Source organism: Scomber scombrus, chromosome 7, assembly GCF_963691925.1.
Source record: "Scomber scombrus chromosome 7, fScoSco1.1, whole genome shotgun sequence".
Lineage (NCBI taxonomy): Eukaryota > Metazoa > Chordata > Actinopteri > Scombriformes > Scombridae > Scomber > Scomber scombrus.
The window spans coordinates 17,846,200-17,874,155 of record NC_084976.1 but is presented as its reverse complement, the minus strand read 5'-3'; the positions used below and the strand labels follow the sequence as shown (position 1 = coordinate 17,874,155).

At 42.8% G+C, this 27,956-nt stretch overlaps 2 protein-coding genes across 2 annotated transcripts in view; one reads left to right on the top strand and one right to left on the bottom strand.

Moving 5' to 3' along the window:
- The window catches only part of slc50a1 (solute carrier family 50 member 1), a 390,175-nt gene that overhangs the window by 137,255 nt on the left and 224,964 nt on the right, over window positions 1-27,956 (bottom strand). The window lies entirely within an intron of this gene.
- si:dkey-246i14.3 (ephrin A4) overlaps window positions 4,693-27,956 on the top strand; it is a 32,512-nt gene continuing 9,248 nt past the window's right edge. The window contains exons 1-2 of the mRNA XM_062423403.1: window positions 4,693-5,044; window positions 24,916-25,214. Of these exons, the coding sequence (XP_062279387.1) occupies window positions 4,920-5,044; window positions 24,916-25,214 (424 nt within the window). The 5' untranslated portion in view covers window positions 4,693-4,919. The remainder of the gene's footprint in view (window positions 5,045-24,915; window positions 25,215-27,956) is intronic.

Sequence of the window (27,956 nt, the reverse complement as noted above, 5' to 3'; positions counted from 1 at the left end):
GAGGCATTTGACATCATACACTGATAAACAAGATATCATATTAAATCAATGTCCACTGCTAGTTTTTTCCAGAGCTCTTGAACACGTCTCACAATCTTTATCAGCAGATTTGTTGGGACAAAGAGTTCAGCTGTCATCACCTGATTGGACATAATAGTTATACATTTTTCATAGTTTGGCTTTGTTTAGTTTTATGTATAATTGTCTCTTGCTGTAGATTTATTCTCTGTGCTATGTGTAAGTACACTGGGAGCTATTAGCAACCAGAGTCAAATGAATTTTATGTGTGCACATACATTTATTAACAATTATAAATTCAGATTGTGTTTCAGGTCTGTCCAAAATTGGCAATTTTTAAAATTAAAGTAGACAACTTTCTTATCAAAGAAAAGAATATGAGCATGCATTTGATGTGAGGTTTAGGTACTTGCCATTTTTCTGCACTCAATGCTTTGAGCATATTTCTGTCAGTTGCAAAAAAGTTTAATTATCAGCACTGTCAAAGATAAACAGAGGAGGACAAGAGGTAACATAAGTAAAAGAGGCTAGGCTGCTTTAAAAGTGAAGTGAGCAAACAGAAAAGAAAAAAAACAGACAGAGAAAAGCGGCTTGGACACTGTCTCAGTGATGATGAGGAGAAAGAAGAGACACAATTGCATTGATTGCATCTCAGAGTGTTCAGTAGGGGCCACTTACACAGTCAATAGTAATGGATAGCACAAGTTGTATCAGTACAATAAAAGAGCTTGCCTTCTTTATCTGCTTACATTTAGTACATGGCAACAACAATAGCCCCAAGAAGCTGACGTGCCCCCCCAGACAACAAAATAGAGATATGAAATGAGGGAAAAGGCACAGATGACCGTCGATACACATGAGTGCAGGAAAAGAGTAAATGCAGACAGAAAAAGGTAGAGCAAAGGAAAATGAGGGGAGGAAAGGCAATAGGGGGCTTAGTGTATCAAAAAGCATTCAATAAACACGTCTCTATAGTAACCAAGATGTAATTTGCTTGGTGAGAAAAAGAAAACGATGGAGATTGACGGAGAGTGATGGAGAGAGGGGAATAGAAAAGCATTTACCATCACTGCTTGAGTCCAAAGCTGTAATTACGGAACTGAGACGCAGCAAGAGAGGGGGAGGAAAGAGCGGGGTACACTAAAAGAGCTGCACACAATGTACTTTTACAAAAGGAAAAAGGTGAGAATGGAACGTACACACAAGTAAAGGGATGACCCCATGCAATTAGAACTGTTGCAAATAAGCATGGTAGGCTTGCAGAAGAAAGGCAGGGGGAAAAAAGCAGCTTGAGAAAGTACAAAATGACAAAGATAATGGCAAAGATAAAGTTGTGAAAAAAGGCATCTTTTGTGAGTGTGTGGAGGGAGTGAGTGCACATTGACTTGTTGATGGAACTATGAGAAAATGTGACAATCCTACCTGGTCATTAAGTCGAAGTAAAATATTAACAACTCACTGATTAAGTAGGGAGAGGTATTAATGTTGCAGGGACTGCCAAGACAAAGAAAAGAAGAAGAGGAAGATGTGGAGTGGAATAAAAGTGAGGACAAGCAAAGATGAGATATCTTATGGGAAGTACTAGTACTTGAAAGATGAGTGATAGGTAGGCCAAGATGTGCATGAAACATGCAGGCATATGGCCGATCAAAATAGTAAGAGACCAAAAATAGAAGGATTACAGAGAAGACAGAGAATGGGGCCAGACCCGCTCTGTGCGTATGTGTGTGTGTGTGTGACAGAGGCAGAGTGATTTAGAGGAGTGGGTCCATGGTTGGTGTGTGTGTGTGTGTGTGTGTGTGTGTGTGTGTGTGTGTGTGTGTGTGTGTGTGTGTGTGTGTGTGTGTGCGTGTGTGTGTAGGGTACAGTAGTTGATTACAGCTCTGGCGAGTGGCTTGGTGTCAGCCTGTATATGTGGTGATAACAGGATTAAGAGGCTACTGACACTACTGTACAAAAGGAATGGTGAAAGAGGGAGAGGGAGTGATGGTGAGGAGTGAGTGAGAGAGGAGGAAAAACAGCAGGAGATGGGGGAAAAAATTAGAGGAACTTAAAGGAATGTTCCCCTCAAATTCTGCACATTCCTTTGACATTTGACATTAAATAATGGGTAATAATAAATTAATGCAAAAGTATAAAAATCAGATGGGGGAAGAATTGAATAAATGCAGATGCTTCCATACAATGCAAAGAGGAAAATAAACTGTTTGGTCTCGACAGATCTCAACCCAAATTGAACACTTATGAGAGATATGGGACGCTACATACTAGTTAGTGCACTATAAACATCCAATAAGGGAATATCTATCGGAAGATATGAAGAAATACAGTCCCGCAAACTTTGGGTATCTATAACAAGGAGCACTGAATCTGTTTTTTGTGATGTTTTCTTGTCTTTAAAATGTCACATATCTGTGCAGATTACATGATCAGTAGATTACACAACACAAACAGCCGTGAAAATACATACACAAACTATTGAAAATAATACTGGAAATTTACACCTGGCACATTTACATAGTTTTGAGCTTTCAACATGTTACTGAAAACTGGAAAAAATCAATATAGGCTTAGACCTAACGTGGCCATCTTTATGAGTCATCAGTAATAGAAATGCGGCTGCTCATTGTATGATTCACTGGATGCAGGTTTGTTCTGATATAGGACAAACTCTAAGGTGTAACAGAGAATGTTTGCTGTGCCAGGAGATAGAGGGGAGGACCTTTTTGACCAGTAATGAGAAGATCAATGAGAGCGAAGATTAGGACAGATGATGGATAGAGATAGAAGGAAAAGATTTTGGAAAGAGCGCTGATAATGATGAATAGCAGACACGCAGAGGGGGCAGAGAGAAGACAAAAAGTTGAAAGAAATATTACAGAGGAAAAAAGGGAGAAAGAGAAAGATTTGGTGAGAAAAAATAGACTGGGAAGTTGGTGGTGACTCTGAGATAGTTAAAACGACCATTAGTACGTGCAAAATCCATCAGCTTTGCAATCAACATGACTCTTAATTTAGTGCATCATAGCTGTAGATTTCAATTGGTATTCCTATGGGGTAAATGAGACCACTTTTCTCTCCAATCCAATCTGAGTCAAGAAGGGAAACTGGTCAATTTATAGTCTGTGACAGAAGAGCTATCTGCAGGGCCACAGAATACTTATGTTCAGAAGACAATTCCAAATTGAAAGTTAGAGAGGTTTTGCAGAGAAAGTGGGGGAGAATAAAATGAATTTTCACAAAACATTATTAACCTCTGGCACTCTTACAAAATTTGTTAGGAACTGTCTGGTCTTACAGATCAATCCATGTGAAAGAGAGAGAGACCCCTGCAGAGTGAGTTACTCCTCTGTGGTCCACTCCACGTTTGCTCGGAGAACGCTAGCTCACCAGGGACAAATTAGCCACACAGGAGCACTGAGGCATCATGGGAAATTAATGATCAGGACCTCCAGGAAGTGAGCTAATAAGTCCTAGTGCCATATGCACGCATAGTCCACCATGCACAGTACGCACACACATATGGAGGATAAAATATAGAGAAAGCAAGAGAAGGAAATAACGTGCTGTGGCAGCAGCTAATAACACAAAGCTATCAATGTAGCTTTGTCTGCATGAGTGATGGTGCTGGAACAATAGCAAGGTTAGTAATCACACACACACACACACACACACACACACACACACACACACACACACACACACACACACACACACACACACACACACACACACTTAGACAATCTGATAATTAGAGAGGACCACCAGTGGCTTTTGCCAGTGGAGGCGTAGTGATTACTGTCACTACACCCTCCCCTGGGGTGGCTGACAACAACCAAAGAATTACTACACACACACACACACACACAAACACACACACGCCTCATGCAGCCAAGTGTAGCTAAACTAAATGATAGATCTTGGTGTGGTTTCCTGATGTTTGATTACCTTGTGTGATAGGTACCTGAATGCACCATTTTACCAGGTAATCCTGGCCTATTACTGAGTTACAGGCTGCAGTAAGTACAAACTGGGAAAAAGGAAGGAAGTGCAGAAGGAAATGAAGCAAGAAGTAATGAAGCAAGAAGTTTGCTCGTTCGACTGTCTGAATCAGCTGCTTCAGCTACAGCTGAAGTGCCTATGAGCAAACACCTGTTTTAAAGGACCTGCTCAGGGTCTGACAGGACTTGCAGGAATATTGAACCTTTTTGAAACAATAAATAATATTAGCTCCAGATGAGTCGGTTCAGGCGGGCAAAGCCAGCCCAGAGTCCGAGGTGTTCCTGAAAAATTGGAACAGTGACAGACGGTCTCCCTACACCAGTCGGCGCACCTCACAAGGATTTAGCTCACTAGTACCATACATCACCACACCCTTGTCTGATTGGCTCAAAGTTTCCCCGGCACCGCCCTCAGCTGAGCGGATCCGCCCTTGGATCACTGTGCAGCCTGTTGCTGCCAAACCAGCTGGCGGTTTCAATTCAATTCTGACCTCTTACTGTACTCGAAATTCTGACCTTTTACCTTAATTTCAGTCTCTTTTTGTATAGTACATTACGTTTCAGTGAAGGGATCTCATTCTAAAAACATGCGGGTTGTGGACAAACTCTCAGGAACTTTTTACAGTGGAAGTTGACACATTCCACTCTTCAGCCTGTGACTAACCTGTTTTTTCTCCTTCTTTTTTTTTTTTGGAGCGACTTCCATTAGCTTACCTACGTGCATCATGAGACAAATGCAGCAGCAGATGACATAAAGTCTGAGTTTGTTCATGAGTTGGTGAAGCTACTGGGGAAACTTGTTCACCGAGCTCCTCATTTTGTTGGGTCCCCTCACCTTAATTTGTACGCCACACCCAGCCGGTGCAGAGCCTCTCCTTGCGGCCCCCTGCGGAGGTCAGGATGGGCTCCCTGATGTGGACACCGGGAGCTCTGCCTGCTTGGAAAGCCACTATTTTCCTTTTCAACATAGTTTCAGCCGCTCTGGCCAAAAGACACGTCGTGTACTGGAACTCTACAAATACCAGGTGAGAAAACTCCCCCTCTCTTCCCTCTATGCTCCTTCTTATTATAGGGCCAAATTAAGGCTTAATGTAAAGGACCAACATTTGATTTTTTTTCCTACGTATCTACTTTGCATAAGACACGCGTAGCTGGTCTGAACTTGCACTTAAATGCTATTGCACAACCAGCACAATAATTCCTACTAAATGAGTCAGGCTGTGGTTTAAGGAATTTCTGCTATGCAGCAGATCGCGTTCTTGTGTATTTAATTCAAGAGGAGTGCAGAGATTTGCCTACCTACAACCTGGACTAACCTAAAAGCTATCAGACAGGTGTTTTTCTTAAATAAGCACAGCCTAATAGAACCCTGGGTTCATTTGAGACAGTGGCCTGATCTCACCATTTTCTTGCAACTATCTTTATCTTAATGACTACACTCAAACCCTGGCTTTCACCTGTCCACTGCCTTTTGGAGTCAGTGATTATGCTACTTATAGAATTCCAGAGGTAAGGGTTTCTTCTTTAGTGTTTGTTCTTAATAGTGCCCGAGATAGCATTCTGAGGACACAGGTGTATATTAAAGTCTAAAGTGCTGCTGTGCATAAGCGAATAGGTAGTTGTGTGTGTGCATGCGTGTGTGTAATGGGTTGATTGGGGCTATTAGGAAGGCAGAGTGAGGCTCACCTGCTGATCCAGGTGTTCCAGTCAGACTAATTGAAGGGTGGGAGACCTGCATGGCCAGTAGGGCTACTGCCCAAAATAACACATTTTCTCACCTGCTTATTTACAGACTCTTGCTCTCCGCAAAGGCCCGATTCCCCAAACACTCCTTCAGATGAATGACCTTTTTACTTAACAGCCGCTGGCCACAGAGACCGCTTTGTCACTCACAGCTTTGTCTGGTATTTTACATTTGTAGATTCACAAAATGTGACACAAATATGACTCTGGGGACTTGTTATTTCCCCAAGGGTCTGCTTTGTCTGGTCTGCAGGACTCATTCTGTACTGGAGTCAGCCAAGGTTGTTTCCAGTGTGTCCAGGCGGGTAAAACCCAGTCCTGTAATTGGGATCCAACAGAAATACGGTGTGCAGGAACACTGTGAGGATTTAGCACCTTCTCGCTCCCCCAGAGATTCAGGGATGAATGGTCACAGCCTTTGGCATGGCCACACAGTTGGCTGCAACACCACACAATCACAATGCCATCAGCATCACGGTGGAGGGTAACCCACTGTGGCAGAGAATCACTCTCATCAGCAACACCACCCAATCACAAAGCTATCAGTGCGGCCGCTATGCTGCACCCGGTCCAGAATCCCCTGGGTTTACTGCTGGGACTCACTTGAATTCCTCCTCTCCTTTCTCCTTTCTCCTCTCCTCTCTTCTCCTCTCTTCTCCGCTCCTCTCCTCTCTGCTCCTCTCCTCTCCGTCTCCTCATTCTTCATTACCTCCTTTGTTACATTCCGCTCTTCTCTTCATTTTACCCGTCTGCACTCCCCCTCTCCTCTCCTTCACCCCCTTTATCTCTCACGACTCCCTCCTGCTCGGTGATGGATATTGGCGGTGTGATTAGTTGAGCTTCAGTCATTTTCCCATACCATATTTTCTATTAGCTGCCAGCCAGGCAGCCAAGTTGTCCTGAGGCCTGTAAATGTAGCCTGGCGAGGGGAAAGGGAGCGCAGGGACATAAGAGGGATGCTTTTGTTGGCATAAAGCTGCACCACAGGTTCCAGCACTCGGTGCATGTCATAAAACAACCACTTTTAGCTTTTTGTTTATATATCCAATGTCCACAGTTTATTTTTTCATTTGTTATGCCTTCATTATCCCATCTCATCTCTAACTCTAACTAGCTTTTGCTGCTATTACAGACATTACATTAAAGGCTTAGCTCACACATAACTATGAGCAAACAGCTTCTCCTTAATACAGATGACAGAAGATAGAAGTCTTTGGCCGTCACCTTTCCTTCGACATCTAGATTTATGGTTTTAATGAAGCAGGGGCAGTGAAGTGGAGACTGAAGGGGCCTCGTTGCCCAGTTCTTTGCTGGTTATATATCTGTAACAAAGGCTCAGTGAAACACTTTAACTGGCACACATTTAGCACCCTCCAGATTGAAAAATGGAGCCATGTAATGGAAGTGATAGACTGACTGCAGGGTCAGCGTTGGAACATGGCTGAATCAGATACCCTGGCCTCTTTCATTGTGGGACTCGAGTGGCTCGATTGCCCTCTTTTATGATTTTATGAGCCGAGTTTACGATCTTTCTTGATTTTATAACCGTGTCTCTCAGAGCAATCGTTGCTTATTAGGATAGAAATTATTTTTTTACTTCCTGGAGCAGTTAAAGGTTAGTAAAATATTATAACCACAATGCTCTACGTGTGTGTGTGTGTGTGTGTGTGTGTGTGTGTGTGTGCGTGTGTGTTCCCAGTGCTGACAATATACCTCAACTGTCCCATGAGTAGCAAGGCAAAGGGCAATCTCAGACGAGTTTATTGGTATATTCATTCCCCTCTTGTGTGCTGCGGTGTGCTTTAAAACCTGGTGGACCAAACAAGTTGACCAGCCTCTTTTGCTGATACAACAGCTTCTTCCTCTACATCCATCCTAATAAAGTCACTCAGGGTTTGTCAGGATGTTTACTCAGAGTGCCAAAACTTTCAGGGTTGAATTACGTACTTTCTTTTACTTTATCTGTGAATGGGCTGCTCATACATCTGTAACAAGAATAAATGTCACTCATACCCACAGCTTAAATCAGCTACTCCCATTTCCTTGTCCTCTGACTTACCCTGGTTCTTGGCTCACACTTCTACTGTTGCTTTCCCTCTTATCCGCCATGGCAGGAGGCGAACTTGTTGCAACAGTTCCTCTGGATACCTTACCTCCTCTTCTCCCAATTTTCTCTTTTTCCTCGCAGAATAACGGATCAGCAGGGTTTTAATCTGAGATAACAGTGTTTTACTGCACAATAGGAGTATTAGAACCAATTTCTCTTGCCTATATCTTCTCCTGTTCGCACTTTCTCAACAGCAGTCATCAGTGAGCTTGCTCAGCAAGTTCGGCCTCGGAACATAAAACATTTAAAACAACACCAGATCGGTCCAGATTCCTCTGAACTCTCTCTCTGTCTTTACCCCTCTCTCCTCTGTCAAAGACTGATGGCGAGCTCCAAGCCAGTGAGGCATGTTTAAACAGTGCGTGAGGAGATGAATATTTGTATTGGTTTTCTGTATCTTTATTGAAAGCAGCCCCCTCATAAGTCTTCCGTGTAATCTCTGCTCTGTTTATGCATCATTTCCTTCTGTGTGCACTCATGAATGATCTCGTTTGAATACCAAAGTAAATCACATCCTGCATACCGCACCTTCACACACACACACACACACACACACACACACACACACACACACACACACACATACATAAACATCTGTGGGCACACATGTACAGTGTACAGTAAAGTGAAAGCAGACAGTCTTTGTAATTGTGTCTTGTCAGGGGAGATGATTGCATTTCTAGGCTGATTTCTTAAAAAAAAAAAAAAAAAATTGTTTTATTATTATTTCTACACCCGCCAGTCTGCCTTGTGTCTATTCCTCCTCTGTCGTGTGTGTGCATGCAAATTAATATATTTCTCGCACTGCCTGCTATCTCCTCTCTCTGTGTCTGTCTATGTACTAATCTCTGTCTTCCCCTGGTAAATGATTAACATGGAGAACCTGGCTGAACTATAATCAACAAACCCACAGTGAGGTAATTACCACTTTATTCCCTGCCCTGTTAACAAAGCAATCTCTCTCTAAGTCTCTCTAAGTCTCTCTCTCTCTAAGTCTCTCTCTCTCTCTCTCTCTCTCTTCATCTGTCATCTAGCTGTATCAATGTCTGTCTCGCTTACTGTGTCTCTGTGTGTCAATGCCCATTGTCTCACTTTGCTGCTGTGCCGTAGTCTTGTGTAGATCCAGATATGTTTGTGAGTGTGATTGTGTACCTTATCTGTCTTTGTAAATGTGCTTTGTCTGTTTGTTTGTGGCATTGAGTGTATTATCTGGAGATAAACCGTGGATGAGTTAACTTTGTGTACTCTTCAGCTTCTCTGTCTTCTCTGTGTCAGAAAACAATGCGAGGCAGTGATTTTACTGATTTCTACGCCTGTGAATTGACATTCAGTGCCATTGTTGTCGGTTGAAGTCCATTTCAGTTGAACAATGGCTCTGTCAGAAGTGTGTGTGTGTGTGTGTGTGTGTGTGTGTGTGTGTGTGTGTGTGTGTGTGTGTGTGTGTGTGTGTGTGTGTGTGTGTGTGTGTGTGTGTGTGTGTGTGTGTGTGTGTGCTTTTGGAACTGACCTGTTGTTTTTGCGTAAGAGGGGAAGTCTTTGTTTCCTTGAGAAGAGATGGAGTGTGATAAATTTCAGTTTGGGAAAAACAAAACCCAGAAACGCACCAGGATACCCGGCCTTGTTACAACACTCAAGGTTGTGATTCAATTTGTGATCTCACACGTTATGCATGTTTGTTTTTGGGGTTTTTTTAAACTAGTTTTCAGACTTCCGCTCACAGTAAGTTGTGAAAGTGGCTTTGACTGGAAAAATGCTCACTTCTGTCCAGCTGTGTGTGGCTGTGAGAACATTAACCAACTGCTGTGCCGGCCTCTCGTCTAAATGGGTCATTGTTTTGTTCCCACTTGTTAGCTGAATTAGGTGTGACTAAAGTGTTCAAGGGAATAGGTGTGTTGTTGCCTTTGGATGCTTCGTTTTTTTGAAGGTGGGGCCTGCAGATATAGTATTATGCAACCTTATCTTTGGCTATAAAATGTCACGTGGCCTATATAGTGAACTATTTCAAGTGAACCTTTACAGAAATAGGGAAAAGTAACTACAGACATTGCTTTCTGCCCTTTTTTTATGTATGTATCTGTGTGAAATCAGTAATCCTCCATTTAAATGTTTAGTAGTATGAAACCACCATTACTATGATGCACAACAAAAATAACCTTTGCCGCAATTGAAGTAAAAGCCGAGATATGCACACACAGAGGACGACTCAAGCACACTGTGTTGAAAATGAGGTTTGGGCAGAGGCCTAGCGGTGAGGATGTCTGTATTAAAATGGATCAGATAGTCACAGTGCAGCTTGCAGCCGTCAGAGCAGACATGGTGTACAGGCTTGAAAGGACGGCTGCTCTCTCCTCCTGGTCAGGATATTTAGTCAATCGATACCAATTTAACACCCAGATATTATCGCTGGCTTCTCGCATTATCGCCAGACTGCATATGGACCCATCTCTTCCCCCAATTTCTCTCCTGACGCCGCCCTGTTTCTCCGTGTACACACATACATCAACATTAGACTGCATTAAGCTGTAATAAGTTGTATTTTATGAATGTCTCCAAGTGGGGTGTAACAGCTGTGGAATGAAATGAGGCTCAGCGTTGTCTGCGTCTGGCTTGGCACAAGCGCAGGCTAGCTTTGGCACAAAATGGCTGCTGAGCCGTATGTGTGTGGAGAGGGTGGTTCTGGTGGTTAAGTGCTGTTGGTGAGCATGGAGCGGGAGTGCATCCATTCATTCATGGCGCACAATGAGCTGGCATTGTTGTAGGTGTCAGCCCAACCGTGTATTCCGTAGACATACAAAACAGCAATTAAATTGTGGCGTGAGAATATGTAAACTGAAAATGTGGGAAATGCCGTCAGCTTGAGCTTGACCAAAATAATGCAGTCTGCTCTGCCAATACATTTAAGAATTTCACACACACACACAAACCCACGCGCATACGCATGTACATGTGCACGCAGAAAGCCACAAACACACACACACACACTCTCTCACGTTCATATAACCTCACACAATGCTCTTCCACTCAGCTCAGAAATCCTGCCAAGAGGCAACCTGGGAATTCCCTGAGACAGAAATTGAATTAGTATTGACCCAGGCAGAGCAAAAGGCTGTAGCGGGAACCTGGATTATTGTACCATACAAGGTCCTCTCTGCCAGGAGGACACTGAAGACATGTTTGCCATCATACCTCAACTCTTCAAAAGGTGTTAAGAAAAGTCACTCCAAAAGTAAATTTTTAAATGCCTTTGTGGTGGCATAGATAATGTTCACCAACACAGTCATCTCATCCATTTTCCTTTATTTCTGAGAACTTGTGTGCAGATCATGCATGGATATGAATGACTGCTTTACTCAGATAACATGATAAAGCTTGTTGCAAAACATTTTTCTTTCACAGAGTTGCGCTCAGGGTTTATATGAACTTGAAGAATATTGACACGTCTCCCAGTGTGTGATGATCTACTTTTGTTTTGTTCACTAAACGAGTCCTTCTGTAGTCAGCTGCCTGGAGGGCACTGTTGTGAATGCTGTGCATGTAGCAATGCTACTCTGTAGATGTGATATTTGGGTTGGTGGGAGGGGGTTTTAATTGATTTGAACATCCATTTTTGACATTTGTAAGAACACCATCAAAGTTGTTATCATGAATCTTTAAAAATTAGATTTGAAAATCTGGTAGCGCATATCAGGTGCAGGCGTTAATAGCCAGTCTGATCAATTGACTAAGGACATGGTGCTAGAATAAATGGACATGGATGCAGATATTTATATCTGTTAGCCTTAAATAATGCAGTATATCATTGGGTTTAGGCAACAACCTAAGAAACCTTTTAGTTGAAGTGCCATTCTTATGCCTCTGTACTAGTGACAGCTGTGGCCCAAGACATATTTTTCAATTGTCCGTCCGTCCATCAATCAGATTCTGGAGAATACTTGCATCTCAAATCTCAGGAACAACTGAAGGGAATTTCTTCAAATTTGGCCCAAATGTCCATTTGGACTCAAGGATAAACTAATTAGAATTTGATGGTCAACGGTAAAAGGTCAAGGTCACTGAGACCTTAAGACCACTTTTGTCCATAACTCAAGAATGAATGCACTCATTATGAATAAATGAATGAAAAATTAAATGAATACAGCATGTTTCTTAGTGGATAAAGACACGTAATACCTTGTATTAAATTATTTCATAATCGGAACTGCAAATATGATATGAGGCTGGACAGACATCGCTGTAAACTGCAACTTGACTGGTTGGCATAGGTATACAATTGTTAATAGTTTCAAATTTCGTTTTTTAAAGAAATATTGTAAATGTGCATGATTCTGCCATGGATAAGGCATGATTAATGATATAAAGTACTTTTTGCTTTAAATGAAAACATTCATTTTATTATAGGAAATGGAACAATCCTCAAATAGTAAAACACAGAGAAAGGAGAATAGACGGATTTACAAATTCTCCCAATTTGCTTCATTAAGCGATTTTTACCTGCCACTTTAATCCATTGATTATTATTTACCAAATAATCCCATCTGTCTTGTGAACTAGCACACAGGTTGCCATGTCATGCACAAGCTGCAGCACAGTATGTCAGGCATGTGATGGTGAGGGAAGAGATGGGAGCGGCCGTCTTTGCACCAGAGCAAACTTAATGGACTAAACCTGCTAGAAAGCACAGCTGCTGTACACTTTATCTATACACAGCAAAGAGACATTTAGATCAAAAATACCTGAAGGCTTGTGAACATGTGTGTATTATACCTTTTTTATAAATGATTCTGCTTATAGTTTGTACAAAAACCTTCAAGTAACACTTTTGGCAGCTATGTTCCCATCTCTTTAAAAAATACCCTTCATGCTGTGCTTTGTGATTTCCAGAGGAGATGGATCACACGACAAATGTTGCACTATGTAGAGAGTTTGAATCTGTCAAATGATTTTGGGTGAGTTTTTCCATGGCGGAACAAAAACTAATATTTTTTTGGCATTGCCTCCCAGATGTATGGCAGCACAGCCTACATTTCAGCCCCAAGTGATGTGAAACACACACATTCCTCTTCTCTGTTTCTTTTTTTGCACTTGCTTGCACACACACACACACACACACACACACACACACACACACACACACACACACACACACACACACATATGAATATACACTCTCCCCCTCTGTCTCTTTTTCTCTTTGGCCCCCAGAGATGGTGAAAACATTAGACCTGCAGTGGAGGGAGCGAGGGATGGAGAATGCGTTAAGGAGAGGATGGTAGGGAAAGAGTCAACAGATTTCAACTCCCAAAACAGCTCGGGACGGCCCCCAGGGAAGAAGGGATGAGGTGAGAGTGAGAGAGGGAGAGAGGGAAGAAAGGATGTCAGCAGGTATTACTATCACTGTCACAAGCAGGCGTGAGGAACGAATCCCCCTCTGCCTGCCGCTCCCTCCCACACCAACAAACACACCCGGGCTCACACATGCACCCGCGTACACACTCAGCGACGCATGCTCATATACAGGTGTGGTACAGAGACACACATACTACCAATGGTACTATCGCCCTGGCTGCATACACACCTGTTCAGTCTCTGGGGAGAGCCAGGGTAGGAATCACACCCCATTTAGAGCTGACACTACTCTCACTACTGTGTGTGTGTGTGTGTGTGTGTGTGTGTGTGTGTGCGTCTGTGTGTCTGTGTGTCTGTGTCTGTGTCTGTGGTTTTGCTTGTTGTAAAATTACAGTGGAGTTTACGGTGGTTTACTTAGGTAAAAAGAACAAAATATGAATGGAATGTGGTATCGCATGCTCATACAAATATGACTGTGCTGTGATTTAAGCTTACCGTAAGATGATGAGGTGTGTGTGTGTGTGTGTGTGTGTGTGTGTGTGTGTGTGTGTGTGTGTGTGTGTGTGTGTGTGTGTGTGTGTGTGTGTGTGTGTGTGTGTGTGTGTGTGTGTGTGTGTGTGTGTGTGTGTGTGTGTGTGTGTGTGTGTGTGTGTGTGTGTGTGTGTGTGTGTGTGTGACAGTATATTTGGATATGTTATTTTTGTAGCAATAACCAGTACCACATTTTCGGGTGTGCAGTAATGCACATCTTGATCCCTCTCTCCTGATACTCTGACTGCTATTTTTCTCTCTGCCTCCTTGTTCTTTTTTCTCAACATTTTGTTCCAATCAAATCTTTTATTTATGAAATCAAGGAATATAGCCCCCCCCCCCCCCCCCCAGAATTAGTTCTTTGATCAACTTGCAGTTGTGCAGCTAAACGGCTGCTATCAATTCACCCTCTATTATATGGATCCACTTGTTTTTATCGCAGTATGGTACATATGTTATTGCTTTTGTGGGATGGTAAGGTAGCTTGTACCATCTACTACACTGACAGACTGCTGACACATTAGTATGCAGAGTAGAAAATTAAATTCTGTATATACTGAACAGACAATAAACCTATCTTTCCATTTGGCTACATTGATTAAATTGCTTCTTTGTCTATCAATTTAAATATCACAAAGGTTTTTTGTGTTTATTCCTTACAATTTTCATGTAAAGTGACATTTTGAAATGAATTTCTCTCGGTCATTGTCCAAAAGTATGTTTAGTTATATTAATCAGAAATGATCAGATGGTTGTAATTCACAGTCTGAGAGCATTCCGAGTAGTAGTGGTATTTTGTGCTGAATGGAAGAGGGAAAATAGCCTTGGCCCAAATCTCCATAGCTATGGCCTTGTAGCAGGAGAACTCATGAATCTCATTGCTCTCCTATTCAGCTGGAAATGGAGTTCTTGTACGCAGTGTGCCTCTCAAAACACAGGAGCAGACGCCCCATGTTTATGATTGTGGAATTAATCTGTGTGTTCTCCTAAAATACAACCAATGACAAATGCCTAGTCATGAAACTCAAAAAATCCCTTACTCACTTCATTTTGTTTAGTTTTTTTTGTACATTTTAGGAGGTTCCCTGATGGGTTTCCTTTCAGAGCGGGAAATTGTTGTGAGCTGTACGTACGTAGCAAATGTAGATACTAAATGCCTAACAACATGTTTTGCTCATTTTGCAGTGGATTTACAGTGGACTTACTATTACAGTCAAGAAAAAAAAAACACACACATACTGTACCTCCTGCGTGTTAATCTTGTAATTTTGGGTCATTGTGGTTCATTGCTTAAAGAAGCAGCCAGTCATCTTTAATCCCAAATTAATCAGATAATCCTAGCCCAGTGTCAGGTTGTTGTTAACGCTACGTGAGACTGGCGTCTGCACCTCTCCTCTTGACCCTCGCCACTTCCTTCCTCCCTGCTCCAAAATCCAACCCCCTGGCCCCCCTTCCCTCTTATTGTGTCTAAACCCTTCATCAGTGTTGTGGAACTCGACTGGCCTTTCTAATAAATTCAGGGGCATCCGGCCTTGAAGCGAAGAATGCCATCCAGTTATATGAGCCCATATGTAGACAGCAAAAAAATTATTTCAAATGCTGAAAAGAAATGGATAAGGTTATGTGCTGCAGCTGAATATACTGTATTGAGTTTGTAAATGACACAGATACAATAGCCTTGGAACCAACGCATGTGTGCAGATTTTGTTCAAATAAAAAATCAATGATTTTATTTCTTAACTCTGTTGAGCTGCTTTGTTAGACGTCAATGTAAATGTGTTACCTCTGGTGTATGTGTTCATGTGTGTGAGTGCGGGGCGGGTGGGTGGGTGGGTGGCTGTGCGTGACTAGAACAGGACAAAGCTGGCTGCCTTGAGGGGGAATAAGGGGGACCTTCCATACCCCCGATGCACAGACCGATATGAATCTTAACCGTTGTGACGGAGAAAGATGGGGAGAGAGAGAGAAGCATGTATCGGCTGCGAGGGGAGGGGAGGGGAGAGGGAAGGGGCAGTTTAGACTCCTGGGATTCCAAAGCAGTGACCGTGAAAGTGCTTAGATAAACAGAGAGAAAGACGGAGCAGGCGGGAGGGACGGAGGGAAGGGGAGGGCGAAGTGGGTGAAATGGTGGTGCGAGAAGCAGTGGAGGGAGGAGAGGATGAGAAGGTGTAGGCACGCTGACAGGGGAAGGAAATGAGACCTGCTGAAGATGGGGTGAAAGAAAGCAGATGGGATAAATCAAGTATAGAAGTTTCTAAATAAGTTCACCTAGAGTCACAGGGACCGAAAGGGGCCAGCTTACTCTATTTACTCCTTAACTCCTTTGCCTCTCCAATCTTTTTTCTCCATCTTCTCCTCGTCTCTCCTTCCCTCTTTAAATAATTCAGGCCTGTTGGCTTTATTAGGGCAGGTTTCCTTGACATGTCTTAACTATGTGTGTGTCGAACTGACTGACTGAAGGACAGCTCCAACTCTCCAACTGGCCCCCCCTTTAGCTAACAACTACCAAATAATCACACACAGGCAAAGTGAGAGGGAACGCACACTTGGGATAAATAGTTTATGCTGCTATCCAGCATTGACCTTCACATCACGGAGAGGGAGACAAACACAGAGTGCAAGAAAGGGAAAGAGAGAGAAGTGTGACCCACTTAGTAAATGATGGATTTTCTCAAAGCCAAGTCTGATTTATTGGCTGAGTGTATTTGCTTTGTTAGCGCCCTTTTCACCATAGCGAAAAGTGTATTGGAGTAAGTGTATTAGTGTGTGTGTGTGTGTGTGTTAAGGGGTGTCGCTTGCATGTCCTCCTTAACCCACTTACACAGGTGGGCCTCTGTGAAAGACCTGGGACACAGATAAGTGTAGTTAAGTATAGTTAATATAATAGTTGAGAGTGTGGACTGTGTAGCGTTAAGATGAGAGTGCTCTGTAAAAATGAGCTATTAGAACATAATATAACTTTTCAAGAAGTCTCAAATTAAATGATAAAAGCCTGTTTGTAAAAACAGTCTGTTATATGATGTGAAAAATGACACTGTACACATCTTATTGAAAACCACTTTGACTCTGATGCATTATGATTACAAACACTGCTACAAAGATGGGTCGTATTTGATTAAATGCCAATAAGCAGCATTTGTAGTCTATAAAAATGTCTTCCTAACAGCACTTTGGTATTAGCTTTCAAAGCAACTGACAGCTCCATAGTACTTTTTAAAAATGTTTTTTATTTTATTTCAAAGTTAACTGTCAAAATTCATAATACATAGAGATATATTGAAAAATGCCCATCAAGTTTCCCAGAGCCTAAAGTGCATTTTCTTAAACTGCTTGCTTTGTCCGACCATCATCCCAAAGATACTCAATTAAAGAGAAAAAGCAGCAATGTGTCATATTTGAACCAGAGGTTTCATATTTTTGCTTGAAAATGACTTAAATGATTAATCAGTTATCAATATTGTTGATTATTTTTCTGTTGATAATCAGTTGTAAACCAACACATACAGTATGAAGCCTGTTGTCTCCGTGTCTGTTATTTTTTTTTTTTAATATTTCTCTTTGTTATTCAATAAAAAAGAAATCAATAAAAATCATTTTTCCTAGTTTCCTGCCCCATTGGCATGAACCTAATATGACCAATGTTAGTGTAATTTATTTACTTCAAAGTTGACATTAATTTCTCTACACTCTAGCTTGTCTGCTCTGGCGCTGTGTACAAAAGCTTAAGAGCCCAAACAGCAAAGTTAGTACATAAACACGAGACAAATGATGTTGACACAGTGGATCAGCTCAGCTGACACTTGGTAGCAATGGACTTTGATAGATTTCATAAATAGTTTGAATCATGGCTTTTTGTGTCCACCCATCATAGCTGTCACTGTCTTCCTCCCCCCTCCATCTCTGTCTGAGCGGTGAGCTACTGTAGCTATATTCAGGTTTATGTATCCGAGCCTGGCACCTGTACAAATCAGCCCTGTATTTACGCTGCAGCTCCATTTAGACTGCAGAAACATGAAGAGCACTCATTACTCTGAGGTTTGAGGCTGTCCAACAGAAGGATGCAGGAAAAAAAGATGGATGGAGCAAAGGATGGATGGGTGGGGCATTGGCTTGGCACCAATGCCAGCTCCGGATTGGTTGTTGTCCTGGCAACGGCACGTCTGACCTTATTTACCCCCTTGCACACCCACGCCGTACGTGCACCCTTCTCTCGCCGATGCACCCTTCTTTTGCTGCACACACTTCCTCCATCACACTTCTCGGAGTGAGAGCTGGAACTCTTCTTCTTCTTCTTCTTGTGCCCTTTTTTTTTCTCCTCACACTCCTCTTAACAAGTATGGCCACCTCTACGCAGAGCAGGTGAGAGAGTCCAGTAACGCTACGCTTTTAGCTGCTGCCTAGCTGGTGGGCATAGTGAGGCAACATTTCGGCATGCATTGAGAATAAAAACAAGCCATAGACTGCAAGACTGCGCTCTTGTCCATTTATATCAGGCCAGTAATTTCATACCTCCCAGAGAAAAGTCACTGGAAAGCTTATTCTGGGATCAGACTAGACCACACATGGAGAGCAGTGCCTATGTATGACACAGTTCTGCCACAGAGGGGATGATGGTCTCTGCAAACCTGCAGCCATATCAACATTTTCCCGATAGATACTGATTGGTCCTCCGGGCCCAAATCATGCAATTTTCCCCAGCTCTGACAGAGATTGCTATACATCCTGTTGTGCTGCTGAGTCCCACAGAATGGACACACGCATACACACACACACAAACACATAGAGGTGAACCTATGCCATAACAGGCAGAAAATAGGGTCTGTCTTTAACTGAAGCTCAGAATCCTTTTATGGCCTGATGTTTGTGTGTATATTTGTGTCCTGTATTGATAGAGTATGTGGCTCCATGAGGCAGCCTGCTGATCCACACAGTTTAAATGAGGGGAGGAGCGGTCTGACTCCCCTGTGCCTTCTGGTCATTTAAAAGAGCTTCCAGGGCAAGAAAGGTGCAACCAATCACTTCTTCTAGGTTCTACACACACACACCAACAGCCGTAGACGCCAGTGTTTTTAAGCACTGAATTCATGCTGATATATGATGCATTGCAATGTGTGTGTGCACCTGTATCCTTCTATCCTTATGAGGCCAGAAGTATTAGGGTTTTTCAAAGCCATCCAGATCCTGATAAATATTCACTCAAATGTGATTGCTCAGAACTTGCATGTAAAGAGAACCAAAGATTTAAATGGTAGGAGAAGGAAAAGGAGAACAAAGCAGGAGGGACGTTCACACAACATCCACATTTGGAGATTAGGAGTCAAAGCAAAGAAAGGTAAAAGTTCTGGTGTAGCGGAGAGATACACTTCTTGCTGACCTTGAAGGAAACACATACACACTCATGCATATGCATACCAAACAGGAAAGAGAAGATAAGAGCAACAGCTTGTTCCCTTTAAGTCCCTCTTTCCTCTCTGTAAGGAGGAGCTGATCACTGTCTTCGGCCACAGTGAATCTGGGGAAGCAGCGTCTGGAGAGTCTTTAGGTTTTGAGGTGCGGGGAGGGGGATTGTTCGGCCAGCTGGGCAGGCAGGGTGGCAGGGGGGCCCCAGATGGTCAGAGGTGGGGGGTGACGTTCTTGTTTGTGCGCGCTGAGGGGAGTAAGCACCAGGTTAGACACAACATTGGTGTTTGGGCTCAGGACACAGCATGGCTTTGTGTGGGCGAGGAGGGGGCACAGCTAATAGAAAGGAGGTGAGGAGAAGTGGGGGGAGGGTGGGGTTGTCCTGATTCTGTTATGTTTTACATCCACACTCTCCTCCAGAAGTGGTGAAAATGGCGAACAGAAAGGTTAGAGCCATGCAAAATCTCGGTGCAGTATCGAGTAGATGAAGTTTCTCCTGTTCCTCTGTTCTCTGTCTCATGGGTGTAGCAGTACAGTTGTGATTCTTCTTCTTTCCTTTTTCCTCTGATGATAGGATAGCCTGTGGAGCACGAGGTCAGTGAAACTATGGAGACCTAAAGGAAGGAATGTTCTTTCTGTTTTGTTCTCTGCCCTTTTCCCTTTTTCCTCCTGTGCTGTCTTTAGGGTCTTTTTGTCATAAACTTTTCTCATATTTTCCATCTGCTTTTCCCCACTGTGCACTGCTGTCTTTCCCAATAAAGGATGCCAACGTCTGGTTTTATTCAGCTGCACAACAACACAGTTTTTGAATCTTTTCATAAGTGATTTGCGGATAATGACTTGGTTTTTAGTGTTCATCAACACCAAAAGTTAATATGCACATATTTGCAAAATATCTTGTGCTGGAAGCTTTGTGATATACACACTACTTGCAGGTCTAGTTGGCGTGCTACACTGTGGTTGGCAAGCTCCCAGTAGCTCACCAGTAACATCCAGTTACTTGTCAGTAAGATTATTCGACCAGCCAGAAACATTAGCCTGCAAGTCACTAACCGGACTATAAGGTAACACAGTTTAAGAGAGAATTCAGACCATCGATGCCTGCCTCTTGACTGACTGCAAACTATACTGCATCTCTTTAGTGGTGCAGTTTATAGTCTAGCAGCGCAGAGTTGTCTAAATTTTGATAGTGAAACATAAATAATACATACTGTATGTTAGCTTCCTCTATTTTGAACTTTGTGGGTCTCCCTTCCCTCATAGATCAGCACTGTCAAGATGATTTGCAATTGAATTTGCCTCTAAAACTGAATCCATTGATTACAGTGATTCCAAAACGCAACCAAATTGCTACGTCCTCAACAGGAATGTATGTCAAAGTTGATCCTCATTTATTCAGATTAATGACTCAGCTGGCATGTACTCCTCTGTCATCATGTGGTTAACCCCACCCATCTGGTATGCTGAAAAACCTGAAATAAACAATGCCATTCCACTTCTCTGTAGTCTTCCAAAGATCCTCCCATTGCATCAGAAGTGTTACAACAGAAATCACCGTAGAGGTTGAAACTGTGCCATGCTATGCCCAGCCAAGGTAGAGTAACTGCAGCGTGCTATGCTCAGTCAGCATAGTGACCAGAGTTAGCAGTCACCCTGCTGTGATTGACCACGGAAGAACTGAGGCTTCACCAAGCCTTTCGGCCTCCTGCCGTCACCACAGGGAACCAACAGACTTTTATTGTGTGCTGGTTAGCGTATCTTTACAAGCATAAAGGTGTATATTAAAACTACTGTTCCTCCAGTTTACATTTCCTGAATTCATTTAGGATGTATAGTACAGTGTAAGCATGTTATCAACATTTTCGTTGTCGTAGAATATTTTTAGCCCCCATGTTTATGTGCAGCACTTGCGCCCCAGTGTATTCAGTATGCGTAGTATGCAGCTGCTGTGCGTGATCGAGTATCTGTTCTGTATTCCTGAAACCGTGTTGTGGGATTGTTGCTCCTTTAATTATTCTCTCATATTAAAGGATCAAAGGTCTCTGCCACAGTCAACCCCCTGCATTTCATTATAATGGCATACACACACACACACACACACACACACACACACACACACACACACACACACACACACGCATATGCATCTCTTTGCATGCACATTTACATTGACACACATTTTGGTTATGTTCAATTTTTGATTTTGAATCTTATTTCCTGTAATTATGAAAAAGGATAAATGTTGGCCTTTTTAAGTTTTCGACTGAAGAGCCCAGCATGTTATTTTTGATTTGGCTCCTTGGTGAGATTTTTCTTTATCAACCAAGAGCTTGCACCAGCCCCTCAGAAGGGTGTCACTGATTACCCTCTGGCATGAGGGATGGAGCATGTTTTATTCTCCTGAAGTACTTTCATGTCTGTGTGTGTGTTTAGTGCGTGTGTGTGTGTGTGTGTGTGTGTGTGTGTGTGTGTGTGTGTGTGTGTGTGTGTGTGTGTGTGTGTGTGTGTGTGTGTGTGTGTGTGTGTGTGTGTGTGTGTGTGTGTGTGTGTGTGTGTGTGTGTGTGTGTGTGTGTGTGTGTGTGTGTGAACATGTGTTTGTGAGTGTATTCACGTGTGCGTAAATGCAATGCAAAAATGAGTGCATTCTGTTTCGCTGACCCCCCCTCTCCCTCACTCCTCTTGTGCTCCAGCGCTGGACCAAACCAATCCTCTCCTCCGCTTCCAGAGGATTCTCTCGCTGATAGGCTGCTCCTGTGCTATGTTCTTTTGACACCCACAGCTCCTCAGTGCTCCCATGATGCCCCATGTGAGGATGCTGAGTGTAATTAGGGCGTACCCAAGCTTACTAGGGCCAGAAAGAGAGAAAGGGAGGAAAGAAGGGAAGAGGAGAGAAAGATGGCTGACAGTTTGACATCAGTAGAGCACACCTTCTCTATAATTGCTAGCATGCATATGGCACAGGCCGATGTTGGAAGGTTGTGGGAGGAAAGCGAGCGGGGGGGTGGGGGGGGGTGGAGGAGTAATGTACTGTAGGATATAGAAGAGTCAGAAATAGGAGGGAGAGCACAAGGAGATGGCAGATATGGGTGGATGAGCGCATGTCAGCCAAAGCGGGGGGAGACAAGTGAGGAGATCGAGGAGGAGAAGAAGGGGGTGTGGAGGAATGCAGATTGGGTTTTTGGGTGAGGGGAAAACAGGGTCTGAGCAACACAGGAGAAGCTTGAGGTGAATGACATGTTGACACAGCACGTGTCTATTATTACATACACATCCATGCGCAGACTCGCACACATACTACTTCCACAGCTGGCACACCTAAATCAACACTTCCCTGCCTCAGAGAAGCCTCAGAGAGCAGGTAGTACGAAGGTAGTACGAAGAGTAAACTGGCTGCTGTGTGTGTGTGTGTGTGTGTGTGTGTGTGTGTGTGTGTGTGTGTGTGTGTGTGTGTGTGTGTGTGTGTGTGTGTGTGTGTGTGTGTGTGTGTGTGTGTGTGTGTGTGTGTGTGTGTGTGTGTGTGTACAGGCTAAGGATAAGCCCATATGAGATGCACCATCTCGTTTTAGAGGGGGGTCCCAACATATATCACAATTACTACATAACAACAGAGGAGTGACAAAATAAATACATAATAGAAACATAGCAAGGTACAGACATACAACAGACAAACAAAAAAACAAAGAAAAGCTACATACATTAATTCATGAAAACACTGAAAAGATTATAACCACAAGATGGCTAATAATACATAAACAACAGAGTTTGAGAAAGAGAGAATGATCACCAAATACCATCAGGTACAAACAGTGACAGCTTCTTTGATAACAAGAGCAGTCCGTCTTAAAGTAAGAAGACAGGACATGTTTAAATGTACCAGATGATGAAATGGATCTATTTCTATATCTATCTATATCTGTCAAGTGCCTCTGTTCGGTTGTAATTAGCGCACACAGGTAATAGAGCTATTGGACGTGGCCACACACACACACACGCACATTCACAGAAGGGATATTGATCAGGGGAGTGTGTGTGTGTGTCCTGAGCGAGGCATCCTGATCGATGGAGTCCTGTCCTGTTGATAGATCGCCAATTCTGCACGGTAGCTATTGAGCAGGAAGCAGCTTTGGTGAGACCTGCTGCCTCCAGAGTTTCACCTGAATCCCCACGACTCAGATACTCTTCCGCTCCGTTATCTCTGTTGGAAATAAACACCACCGCGCCCACATTCAGGTTCAAAGTGAACAGAAAACAGAGTTCTGTTTAAGATTTTTAGTCGTGCCATACGGCCCTCTTCCCTCCGACGGTTTCTTGTCATTTCTCCCCTTATTGCTCCATCCATCTTTGATTCCCTCTGCAGATTTGCTGGACCATCTCAGTCTCCTGCTTCCTGTCATGTCTATCTGTTTCATCCATTCTGTCTCCTCCTCCTCCTTCTCCTCCTCCTCTTCCTCCTACCTCTCCCTGCTCTCGTTCTTCCTCATATATTCTTTTTGGCCTTTTCGACTCCTTAACTTGAGACTACTCTGCTGCCCCCCTCCACCTCCATTCCATGCTTTTTTTCTCCTCCTATGTTCCCCTTCACCGACTCCCAGCACCCCCTTTCCTCTCTCCTCCGCTCTGTCACCCCTCTATAAAGACTCCCACTGACAGACCTGAACCCTCTGCCCAAGCCACATTCTGCCCCTCATTCTTTTCTCCCGCGCACCATGCGAAGAGGAGACCAATTAAAGTCCGTCTCCTCTCTACTTCCACTCCGTTGTTCTCCTCTCTGCATGTCTGCGCAGAGACTCTCTGGGGTTGCTAATTAAAACACTTAACTTTCCTTTCTGTGTTCTCCACATTTTTTTACCTGTTCATCCAACTTTACTTATTCTTTTTTTTTTGTTCAACCTCTCTGCGCCAAATCCGTCTCAACAACTCTCATCCTCAGTCTGTATTTCTCTTGACCCAGTCTCATGTCACTCCCATCGCTCACATTCCTTCTCTCCATTTGTCACACATTTCTCTCCTCATTTCCTGTCTGCTGCTTTCTTTTTGTGCCGTTATGCTTCATACAGAGCCTTATGATTCCTTCATGTTAAATGTCTCTCACACTGTGTCCTATTTCACATTTACTGATTTCAATCTTTCTCTCATCTCTTTCTCAGTTCGTATTAATTTGTACATGGGAAGCTCTTTATACCGTAGCTGACAGGAAGCTAGAATTCAAAGTCTAAAGCAGCGTATATTATGCAGCTCTTCTGTTCTAATGATGCTGTCTTGCCCAGAGTTGTTGTTATGCCTAAAGCCAGTCAACCTTGACTGAAGACATGGTTGTGCATGCACATGCACGTCTGCATAAGTTTGTGTGTATCTGTACTGTGATATGGAAAAGGGGAAAACTGTGAGTATAGTTTATTTTACACTGAACTCATCTCAGTGGTCTTAATTAGCATAGGAGGAATTGTTGTTCTCTGCTGGTCTGATCATTCTCTTGGCTCATATGAAGCTGTATCATTGTGTTCTTTCAAATCCCAAATCATTCCTTTAAACTTTGCTTTATCGCCCTGTGTAATCATTATGTGTAATATTGATGAACTATCCATCTGTTGGAGCTACCCACACTCCTGCAGGCACAGAGGAATTATAGAATACCTGTCATCTGTCTTCTTCCTCTCTTTCTCTGTCTGTCTATGCTTAATTACATCCTTTCTTCCCCCTTCAGTCATGTGTTACTTGGTGTAATCGCTGGGTGAAATATTAAGGTCATTTGTCATTCTTCCTTCCAGGTTAACAGAGGGAGAACTGTCCGTGCAGGTGAGTCTGAATGACTACCTGGACATCTACTGTCCCCACTATCCCAACAAGGGGACCCTAGGCTCTGGGCAGCAGGAAACATTGGCACTCTACCTGGTGAAAGAGGCGTCTTTCCAGGGCTGCGTGGAGACTAGGGGGTCCATCAAGCGGTGGGAGTGTAACACCCCCAACGCTCCATTTGGACCAGTGCGCTTCTCAGAGAAGATCCAAAGATTCACCCCCTTCTCGCTGGGGTTTGAGTTTCTGCCAGGGCACCACTACTATTATAGCTGTAAGTAGAGTGTGTGTGAGTGTGTCATTTACTCTGTGGTTTAGCAGAGATTCAGAAGGGTTGACTGTTGTTTGAAATGTTTTAATATGTGCCAATACCTGAGTTAATTCCTAATTAATCCAACAAAATATCCAAAATTGGTAGCGCACCAGTAGTTCAGTTCAGTTTTCAGTCATTATTTTACAACTTAAAAAAAGTTTCTTGATTTCCTGGTTTAGGTTCAGGCAAGTATCTGATCAAACAATAGGCAACTTTCAGTACTTTTTGATGAGAATAGTGAAAAATGTCATTCCAGAATCCTAAAGCCCAAGGTGATGTCCTCAAATAGCTTGTTTTATTCAACCTACAGTCAAAAGATATTTATTTTTCTACCACAAAAGACAAACACTGGCGGCATATCCTTGCAATTTAGAAGCACGAACAAGGGAATGTTTGGTATTTCTGCTTGAAAATTGACTTAACTATTATTAAAATGGTTTCCAATTCATTTTCTGCTGAGCTACCAATCGCCAAATTATTTCAGCTCTATATGGTCAATACTCAAAAAGTAGGTTTGATACCCTGAACATGGGGATAAACTAGTGACACATAAACACTTATTATTTTGTGAGAAATGTCTTTTTTGCTGAAACAATGAATATTTGCTCCGTGCTCTTTACAATGCTAGACAAGCAATATAACCTGAAAAGAGAGAAAAGATGTAAATACTTGAGGTTTCAGTTTATCAGTCTGTGCGTCAACACCTTTGTCGAAGAATACTTGGTGGCCAGACAGCCCTATATTGTTAAGAGATGTGAGCAAAAAAGGTTGAGAACACTTTTATCCAATATATGTTTTTATGAGGTTTTGTGTGTCTGTAAACTGCAGCTCATAGCATTAATGTTTTCCATAAATTCAGCCCGAATGACATTAATATGATGTTTTCTTTAAACCTTTAGGCTGTTGCAGAATTTTAGTGATGGTTTCCTCTTTCTTCATTACATCCCCCTGTGCTCTTCTTCCCGCACTCGTTTATTTCAAACCACTGGAGGGAAAAAAAGGGAGGGAGAAAGACAGAGGATGGCTTAGTGGCTGTAAAATCAGTTGAGTTTTTTTCGTACTTTTTACAACTTCTAGTGTCAGTCCAACCAAGAGGGGGGGGGCATGAAACAAGGCAGAGAATGAGAGAGTCAAGTGAATGCGTGATATAGAAGGGTGACAACAAAGAGACACAGGCACCGCAAAGTGTAGGAGGAAGAAATGGAGATCAATACAGGACGACAGTGAGGGAGAAAAAAAAAACGCAGGCAGAGAAGCAGACGGAGGTAGAGAAGCGTGGAGGAGTGACAGAGGGAGTGAAAGAGCAAAAGATGGACACAGTCTGACAGTAGAGGAAGGTGGGGGCGGGGGGGGAGAAGCAACAAAAGCGATGGAGAAAAGGGATGGATGAGATGAAGGGAGAGAAAGAATCTTTACATAAATTACTGTTGCGATCGGCAAGACAATGGAGCATTGTGAGGCCATGAGAGAGTGGTTCCACACACACACACTAACACACACATGTATATATGTACACACGCACACAAAGTGGGCTATTGTGGTTGCTCAGGCCAGCTCAGAGAAAAGCAACAATGGGTCTTCCCCCCCCTGGTCGTTCCACAACGGGCTCAGAGTGATTGTGTGTGTTTTGTCCACATTAAAGATAAGGCGTAAAGTTGGTCCAAATGTCTGGCTCTGGGGTTTGTGTGCTGAATGGGTCCGCAGCACTGGAGACAGTATAATGGCATTAGCCTGGGAGAACACTACAATAGTATTAGAAACACTAATGGCATTAGTTGGCTCAGTCTGAGCAGGGCTCAGCTTCCCTCTTCGGCTCCCACAAACTATGACACTGACAACATCAGTGTCTCTGGGTCTCTGCCCTGCTGCCCGACCTGTAGACCAACGCCCACTACTACTCCAGGTCTGGATCCACACAAACAGGAAACACCTTGACATCCTCTGATAGTCAGCTGTTCTTAACATGGAACAATTTGAGAGGATAGTTGCAGTGCCAATAACGCTCAGTCTGCTGCAGCTTAACATAACACAAGCATTTAAAAGACTTGCTGCGAATAAATGAAACATTAGGACTTTTTTTTTTTTTAAATAAAAAATTAGACCTGTAGCAATTAGTGGATTAATCAATTAGTCAAATAGTAGATCAACAGAAATGTATCTATTAATTGTTTTAATTCTTTCTTTTTTTTCTTTTTTTTTTCTCCAAGAAGAAATTACCACATTTTCTTGTTTCAGCTTCTCATATTTCCTTTATTATGTGTTGTCGACTGTTGGACATAAAAACAAACATCTTAGGTTGCATCTTGGGATTTGAGAAACGGTCATCAAACATTTTCAGCATTTTCAGACATTCTATAGAACAAACGACTAACTGATTAATGGAAAAAATAATCAACAGATGAATGGATGATGAAAATAATCAGCCCTGAAGAATACATTTACCACTTTGACGCCACATTATTCAGCCTGCAGAAATGCACCCAAAACAGGAAGATGGGAGTAAATAGGGAAAAGCTGCAAGTCACACACAACACAACACACGTTTCCTGGGGAAACTAATAACTGATGCAATATTATTATTATGCTAATATATTTACCTTTCTAATATTGGAACAGGGCAATCACAATGCTAAGCTCCCTCCTGACCTTGGGGGAAAAAATGGTAATAAAAATATAGAGTCGAATGGTCAAAGTTCCGGGGAA